This window comes from Cervus canadensis, chromosome 12 (assembly GCF_019320065.1).
Source record: "Cervus canadensis isolate Bull #8, Minnesota chromosome 12, ASM1932006v1, whole genome shotgun sequence".
Lineage (NCBI taxonomy): Eukaryota > Metazoa > Chordata > Mammalia > Artiodactyla > Cervidae > Cervus > Cervus canadensis.
The window spans coordinates 42,563,286-42,572,157 of record NC_057397.1 but is presented as its reverse complement, the minus strand read 5'-3'; the positions used below and the strand labels follow the sequence as shown (position 1 = coordinate 42,572,157).

The following is an 8,872-nucleotide window of genomic DNA, read 5'->3' as shown; positions in this document are numbered from 1 at the left end:
GGTGTAGCTTGTGCAGTATTGAATCCCCAGTGGCTAGTAAATGGCATCTGAGACATGTTGAATATATGAATGAAACTTGGTGTCATGGTACTCTAAAATAGCACTGCTCAATAGAAACGTAATGTGAACCACATATATAAATTGTTCTTGCAGCTATACTAAGAAGTAAAAATAAGCAGGCTAAATTAGCTTTAGTAATATATTTTATTTAACCCAATACATTTAAAATTTTGTCATTTTGACATATCATCAATGTAAACATTTTTAAACAGATATTGTAGTTTTTTTCCATATTGCCCTCAAAATTCAATATGCATTTTATACTAACAGTACACCTCCATTCAGAGGTGTACTTTGAAATGGTTGTTTATTTTGAAATGGTTGATATACATTTACATTGCATAAAATTTATGGTTAAAAGGGTAGATTCACATATTCAGGTTCTTCAGGTCAGTTCAGTTCAGTCACTCAGTTGTGTCCGACTCTTGGTGCCCCATGGACTGCAGCATGCCGGGCCTCCCTGTCCATCATCAGCTCCCAGAGTTTACCCAAAATCATCTCCATTGAGTCGGTGATGCCATCAAACCATCTCATCCTCTCTTGTCCCCTTCTCCTTCTGCCTTCAATCTTTCCCAGCATCAGGGTCTTTTCAAATGAATCCACTCTTAGCATCAGGTGGCCGAATTATTGGAGTTTCAGCTTCAACATCAGTCCTTCCAATGAACACCCAGGACTGATCTCCTTTAGGATGGACTGGTTGGATCTCCTTGCAGTCCAAGGGACTCTCAAGAGTCTTCTCCAACACCACAGTTCAAAAGCATCAATTCTTCAAGCTCAGCTTTTTTTATAGTCCAACTTTCACATCCATACATGACTACTGGAAAAACCATAGCCTAGACTAGACCAACCTTTGTTGGCAAAGTAATATCTCTGCTTTTTAATATAGTGTCTAGGTTGGTCATAACTTTTCATACAATTAAAAGTTTTATAACAGCTGAATCAGGACCATTTTTAAAGTTTTAATTAAAATTAAGTAAAATAAAAATGTAGTTTCTCAGTCATACTAGCACATTTCAAGTATTCGAAAGCCACATGTGATTACTGTATTAGACAGTCATCTCTAAAAAAATGTGTAAATTGCAGTGTCACATACACATGATATATATTCAAATGTGATACTCGTTTGAAAATCTATCTGAGACAATTTGTTACTAGAATAAAATATCAACATATATTTTGAAAAGTAAACCATTATTTATTGGAAGACAATGTGGCAGTTTCTTACAGAACTAAACGTACTGTTACCCCATCATTTACTCAAAGAGGTTGAAAACCATGTTCACACAAAAACCTGCATGTGGACACTTACAGCAGCTTTATTCATAATTGCCAAATCTTGGAAACAACCAAGATGTCCTTTGGAAGGTGAATGTATAAACGGACTGTAGTACATTCAGACAATGGAATATTTTTCAGTGCTAAAAAGAAATGAGCTATTAAGCCATGAAAAAACATGGAGGAAGCTTAAATGCATATTACTAAGTGAAAGAAGCCAATCGACAAGGCACATATTATATGTTTCCTGTTAGATGACATTGAGGAAAAGCCAGAGCTATGGAGACAGTAAAAATGACAGTGGTTGACAGGGTTGTGGGACAGTGGTGGGAGCATGGGAGGGAGATGAATAAGCAAAGCACAGAGGGTTTTCAGGGCAGTAAAATACTCTGTATGATGGTATGAGGATGAATATATGTCATTATGGGCTTCCATGGTGGCCTAGTTGCAAAGAATTCACTTACATGCCAGTGCAGGAGACACAGGTTCAATCCCTAGGTCAGGAAGGTCCCCTGGAGGAAGAATGGCAACCTACTCCAGTATTCTTCCCTGGGCTATCCCATGGACAGAGGAGCCTGATGGCCTATGGTCCATGGGGTTGCAAAGAGTCAGATATGCATATATGAAATGAATCGCTAGTCCAGGTTTGATGCATGATACAGTATGCTTAGGGCTGGTGCACTGGGATGACCCAGAGGGATGGGATGGGGAGGGAGGTGGGAGGGGGGTTCAGGATGGGAAACACATGTACACCCATGGCGGATTCAAGTCAAAGTATGGCAAAACCAATACAATGTTGTAAAGTAAAATAAATAAATTAAATAATTTTAAAACAAAGCTAGTTAGCAAGAAGCCCAATTCAAATATAGAAAGTGGAAAACATTCAGACCTATCTTGGGAAATAAAAACTTAAGTTGTTACTTTAAAAAAAAAAGAGTCAGAGATGACATGGTAACTAAACAACATGTCATTATATTAATACTTTTGTCCAAACACATGGAACACACAACACCAAAAGTGAACCCTAAGGTCATATATGGACTTTGAGTGATTATAATATACCAATATAGGTTCATTCTTAGTAAAAATTACCATTCTGATGAATGATATTGATAATGGGGGAGGCTATGCATGTGGTGGGCCAGGGAGTACATGAGAAATCTCTGTACCTTCCTCTCAATTTTGTTGCAAACCTAAAACTTCTCTAAAAAAGTTATCATAAAAGCAAAACAAACTAAAAACAAAAGCCATTATTAATTTAGAACATCAAGTTATCCCTGTATGAAGCTTGATCATTTTTATTTTCTTGTTCGATGAATTCATAATAGTAAGCCTACCCTGAATGGTATACCACCCACAGTCTATATATCTATGCAATAGTTCAGAGTGAATGAACATTATCACTGTGCCATTAACATATGCAACCATTAAAAGTTACTGTTGTAACACAACTTTACCAGTTTTTCTTAGCAAATTTCTTGCCTATAGAAAATCTGTCCTTTACAGAATCCTCTTATTCAACCATTTCTGGGAAGCCCTTAGGAGTCTTACAAATCAATGATATGCTCAGCAGATAGTGTTCAGTGCAACACACAGTGCAGTGATAAGGAACACACCCCATGATATTTTAATTTCTTTTTTCTTTCCTAAAATCTGGGTGTGTTCATGGGAGTTTGTTGCCCATGTGACGGTCTTCCATCATTCTGGTGGGGGTGCAGGGGGACCAATAAACATGGTTACTTTAGAAAAGCATTCTCATGACTTATTTACTATGTAAAAGAAGGAAATTAGATTTCAGTAGCTTGTGACTACCCCACTCCAGATTAAGTAAAGCAACACCATTTAGATCTGGATAAATTTAGAGCTTATAATACAGGTCAAGAACAGGATGAATTTTCTCAGTAAGGGGAGTATATTTGGATTGGTGTCTTTTTTTTAGGAAGTCTGTGGAAATCCACACTATGCTCTTATTTAGGGGATGGAAAGAATGAGGTTAGATAAATGATCATTTATCAACTAAAACTGCTGTCTAGATTCCTGGTGGAGAATTAAATTTACTTTTTCTTTTTCATTCATATAAAACATTTGAAACGAGAAAGCTGGGGTACTTTAAAATGCCATTACTTATTTTGTTTTAATTTCCAGGTAATTCCTGAGACAGTACTGCCCCAAATAGCCTTTGCAATTACTTAAGAATATCCAAGGTAATTCTTACGTTCCTCAATTCAAACGAACCACATAATTACAATTTTAATAGGAACTCTAGAAAGGGGAGTCAGAATTTATCCCAAGATAATACACTGGTCCACTCTACACTGGGATAAATATGTATGAAAAAAATAGGAAACTCAATGCACTGAATTTTAAGCTGTCAAAACAAGATTGTTGAAAATATTCTGTCAAAGGTTAAAAATAAGTTCTACTCTGAGTCCAATGACCATTTGCCAAGGAGAGCCAAAGTTGAGAAATTTCTATTAAAAACATGACTCAGAGGGAAAACTGCAGAGGCTGGCAATGAAGGAAATGATCTGATACCATTCCCAATTGGTTATGCCCAAGATCACATGTTCTGGGCACCTTTAAAAGGAAGTTATCTAGACTCAGAGGGTAACAGCATCTTGCTGAAAGCTGTGCTTCTTTCTCATCTTGAAGAATAATTCTAGAAAGCTCACAAAATGTGTGATGCATTCGTAGGTACCTGGAAACTTGTCTCCAGTGAAAACTTTGATGATTACATGAAAGAAGTGGGTAAGGAAATGCATTGTTGAATGGCTGGGCTTATAACTTTTTCTCTAGGAAAGAGAGGTCTATGGTTCTTTTTCACTCTGGAAGCACTGGCCCGACATGAAATGCTGCTTTCTATATAGATGTGATAAAAAATAACAAGTGGGAATCATTTGTTTCCAGAAACATTCTAGACGGAAGTCACAACTAATACTTACTAAAGGTGAACTGATATGAAAAAGAGTGTAAGTGGCATTGTATAGAAATGACAAGATTTTATTTGATTGCTAACCTTGAATATCTTTGGTTTACTTGGCTATCTGCCTCTTTTTCATTCATTCCTTTTGTATATAAAATAAGCAATAACTTGGAAATAAGCCTATATTTATTCCCTAGCATGTGATAATTTCCATTTGAAACTGAAAGCACTGTATTTATCATCTTAATGCAATCTTTTGAGTAATGTATATTAACCAACTATTTTATTGTTTTAAAGTCAATCTGTTAAAATGTGTGGTTGTATTATGGAAGGAAAAATCTTAATTTCTGAAAATGTTTTCCTTAAATGTCTTAGATATTTGTTTGACTTAATATTACAAGGCATGACACAGAATTATTGATAATAGAGGCTTTCAGGTTTTTTTATTCTGCTATCATCACCTGTGTGTTCCCCAGATAATTACAGAGGTAAAGCAAAGGAGCAGAGAGGCGGGAATTCCGTCAGGCAGCCACACCCATGCATGATGAAGCTGTATCCATGGGTTGCAAATTGGGGAGGGATTTTTTTTTCCCAGTATCTTTATTAGAGGTTATAATTTAATCCCTAAATCTCAAGACTTAACCTTCTTCTAAATCTTATAGTATATTTCTTGCTTGTTTATAACTACTGTTTTCCATGTTTATAGACAAGAGGAAAATCAGGAACTTCAATATGAATGAGACCTAGTTTTCCAGACTACTGACTAGTTGTAACTCAATAATCTAACCAATATGCACTGATATTGATATTACAGGACTTGAGTCTATTTACCTATTTATTTTTAGAAGCATTTTACACTTTGAATATTTATATTTAAATTTTTATACCATTGCATTTGGGCTTCCTACGTGGTGCTAGTGGTAAAGAACCCACCTGCCAATACAGGGGATTTAAGAGACAGAGGGTTCAATCCCTGGGTCAGAAAGATTCCTCTAGAGGAGGGCATGGCAACCCACTTCAGTATTCTTGCCTGGAGAATCCCATGAACAGAGGAGCCTAGTGGGCTATGGTTCACAGGGTTGCAAAGAGTCAGATATGACTGAAGGGACTTAGCACACATGTAGGTACCATGGCCTTTTAAAATTGTTAAGCATTGATGATAATGAAAGACAATAAGATACATTCTGAAATTTGCTGCTCTAATTGATTACCTTCAGTCAGCAGGTATCGTTTTCATCAGTCAAATGAAAACAGAATCAAGCAAGAGGAGAGTGTGATTTTCCTAAGCTTGGCCAATCTGGAACCACACCCAATGTCTCATGTATTCACTGTGCTGACTCACTCCATTAATTTGAGGTTACATTTTGTAACAGAGACAAGACTTGATGAAGCAGCATGTTATCCTCCCACCTGTCACCACTTTCAGACAGGGAGCTAAATCGGAGCCTCGGCATTGCTTGTTTTGTATAATATATTGCCTCCCCACTATTCTTAAATTTTGGTGTCTATACCTAGTCAAAGAAGTAGATTTGTGCATTGCATTTTAAAAATCCAACACACCTATGACTGTCATAAAATCTCTGTAACATATGCAGCAATGGTAAGGTACTGTTTTCTATGTTAAGTTGTAAATCATTCAACCCAAAGCTGTAACATCCCCCAAAACACATTCCTATTTTTTTCTTTTTTTTTTTTAAAACAAGAGGAGCTTGCCACTTAAGTGATTGGGAAGCAAAGTATTAATTTCTGAACTTACTAAAATAATGATTTCTTAAACTTTGAAATTTTCAGTTGATGCCTAAGCCCTCTTTAAAATTTTCTATAATTTATTGGAACTACCATCACCATTCTAAAGTGGTATGAATGCAAGAAACATTTTGCCTTTTGGAAAAATTAATCAAAATCTTCATTTCAGAGTAATTATGAAAAGCCAGGAAAACTAGGTGTGGCAGCGAATGCCATGAAATGTGGTTTCTGTACACCCAAATTAAATTTTAACTGAGTAACTCTCTATTGGTCCCCTGAATCCTATTGAGAGTTCTACCTTTGACTATGGATTAGATCATTTCTGTTATTCAAGAAGCAATGGTTGAGATTCTCAAGTGTTTCATGAACTGAGTAAAATGAAGGTGGCTGCTCTCACGGTTGAGATGGCCAGTTATTTTGAGAGTGCAGTGACTTTTAAAGTATGTATGTCCCAGAAAATTTAATCTTTTACATGTGCTTATGGAAAAGTAACAATGGGTCTCCTGAAGAGTCTCATCGGAAACCCAGAGGGGGAAGTTTAAAGAACGGACTTACATCTAATTGTGCCTTGGGTGTTACTTAAGTATTAGCTGATTTCACTTATTTTCAGGAGATGTTTAAATAAAGACTTTAATAATAAACTCATGGAGTCTTTCTCCTTTAATACACTCACTGGAGTGTAGATAGTACATGGGCACACATGCATCTGTCTAAATACACACACACACACACACACACACACACACACACACACACACACCTGCTCTTCCTTAGATAAATATATGAGAGAAAAATCGTATACTTGACATTTTTCTTTTCCCAACTACAGGTGTGGGCTTTGCTACCAGGAAAGTGGCTGGCATGGCCAAGCCCACTTTGATCATCAGTGTAAATGGGGATGTGGTCACCATTAAGTCAGAAAGCACCTTTAAAAATACTGAGATTTCCTTCAAATTGGGCCAGGAATTTGATGAAGTCACTCCAGATGACAGGAAAGTCAAGGTGAGGAATAAAGAACTGGAGCAGAGAAAAAGCCTGATTTATAAATGACTGCTGCCTACAACAAGCCATTTTGTAGAAGAAGGAAAGCCATTCCGTTATAAGCCAAAAATCTCAGATTGCTAGATCTAAACCATGTTGCCTTTGATATTTAGTTGGTGAATTTTCTCCCATTTAATAAAATTGTCCTTATTGCTTTAAAAATGTTTAAAAATTTGTCATACCGTATGTGTGTGTGTGTGTGTGTATGTATATATATATAGTATTTGAAGTAAATTGAAGTAACATAACAATGTTAGAGAACTTTTAAAAGAGTGGGGGGGGGAGGAAAAAACCACCTATGATGCTATTCCACATAAATTTATTATCTATATTCTTTCACAGTATTTTTTTTCAAATGCATGTTTGTATAATATTCTGATCATAATATACATGTAATTTTGCATGTTGTTTTTGGCATTAATTGTTTTCTTTTGCAACATTTTCTTGTAATTTAGAATTGCTAAGTACCTCAAAATAAGCAAATAGAAGTGTTTTATTTTTTTTCCCTCTATCATTGTAATCATTTTTAATTATCCCCACAGAGCACCATAAACTTAGATGGAGGTGCCCTGGTACAGGTGCAAAACTGGGATGGAAAATCAACCACCATAAAGAGAAAACTTGTGGATGATAAGCTGGTGCTGGTGAGTATCCTCCCGCTACTTAATTCTAGATTTTAGTGCTAGGTCATCCCATAATCGTTATCCTACCTAGAGAAATAGACAATCGCCCTTGTAGAATGAAAAGTTAGTCTATTGGGATTGTAGTTTCACTCTGGCAATATCCTTCTAAGCTCCGTCTATGTATACTGGGCCCCAGGAAGTATTTTCTTATCCCTCTCAATGTGAACCATATTGTATTGTGCATGTCTAATTATGTTTTTCACTCACCACATAGATTGTAAGATTCCTTGAGGGTAAGAATTGTATCTTCCTGATCTCTGTGTCTCCCTAGTTTATTACAACATCAAGTATATAACAAGAGCCAAGAGTGAATATCTTTTGATGAACATTTTTTCCTTCTCAACATTGAAGGAGACAATAAATAAACAAAACATAAGTTGTTGAGTCCTGAGGATTTTACCAATATTTTGCTTTTGTGCCTAGGAATGTGTCATGAATGGTGTCACTGCTACCAGAGTTTATGAGAGAGCATAAGCCAAGGGATATTTAAATGGATGAAGTTTGCATCGAACTCCATGACTTTCTGTTGGATGCGTTGTCCAAACATATATTGTTATTTTCCACTGATAAGCAAGAAACTGATTTTCTTCCAGACTGATTTTGATATGGTTGGTTAAATAAAACTTTTTAGATTTATAAGGCTATGTAATGATTTATTCATTATATTTAACAATTTCTTACTCATAATTTAGTGACAGAAATATAAAATTGTATTATTGCTTTGTTTCCAGTATAATATGATTTTTTAAAATAATAATTCAAGGTGAAAAAAATATGAATTTCCCATATTCTTAGGTAGAAAATGATAAATATGTACTATTACTGAATATGAAGTCCTTCTTTACCATAGCTATAGTCAAGCAACACCCTTTCAGGGACCTAAGATAGATTTAAATGTAGTGAAATTGTCCACAGTCAGCTGGTCCAAGTGTTCTCATTTCACAAAAATCTGTCCTACAGCATCAAGACAGAGAGGTGGGGTAGCAACGAAGAGTGTAGACAAAGATTTCTGGGCTATTAATTTTAACCTGAAAAATTATTAGTAAACCAAGGTATCCCTGGAGTCTGCCTAGAAGTAAGTCCAAATAATCACATTACATTTATTCCAGAAAAGATATGACAGGCTTGTAATAAATTATGATGT

The 8,872-nt window shown here is 35.8% G+C and overlaps 1 protein-coding gene across 1 annotated transcript; it reads left to right on the top strand.

Annotated features, from left to right (window-relative positions):
• Positions 1-3,927: 3,927 nt before the first annotated feature.
• Positions 3,928-8,364, top strand: LOC122451215 (fatty acid-binding protein, adipocyte). The gene is made up of 4 exons (XM_043483837.1): positions 3,928-4,083; positions 6,834-7,006; positions 7,588-7,689; positions 8,152-8,364. The coding sequence occupies exons 1-4, from the start codon at positions 4,011-4,013 to the stop codon at positions 8,200-8,202; spliced, it is 399 nt and encodes a 132-aa protein (XP_043339772.1). The 5' UTR covers positions 3,928-4,010; the 3' UTR covers positions 8,203-8,364.
• Positions 8,365-8,872: the final 508 nt, after the last annotated feature.

Coding starts and splice junctions, on each gene's coding strand:
- LOC122451215 (XM_043483837.1), top strand. CDS start 4,011: ATGTGTGATGCATTCGTAGGTACCTGGAAACTTGTCTCCAGTGAAAAC. Junction 4,084..6,833: donor TGATTACATGAAAGAAGTGG/GTAAGGAAATGC, acceptor TCCCAACTACAG/GTGTGGGCTTTGCTACCAGG. Junction 7,690..8,151: donor TGGATGATAAGCTGGTGCTG/GTGAGTATCCTC, acceptor TTTTGTGCCTAG/GAATGTGTCATGAATGGTGT.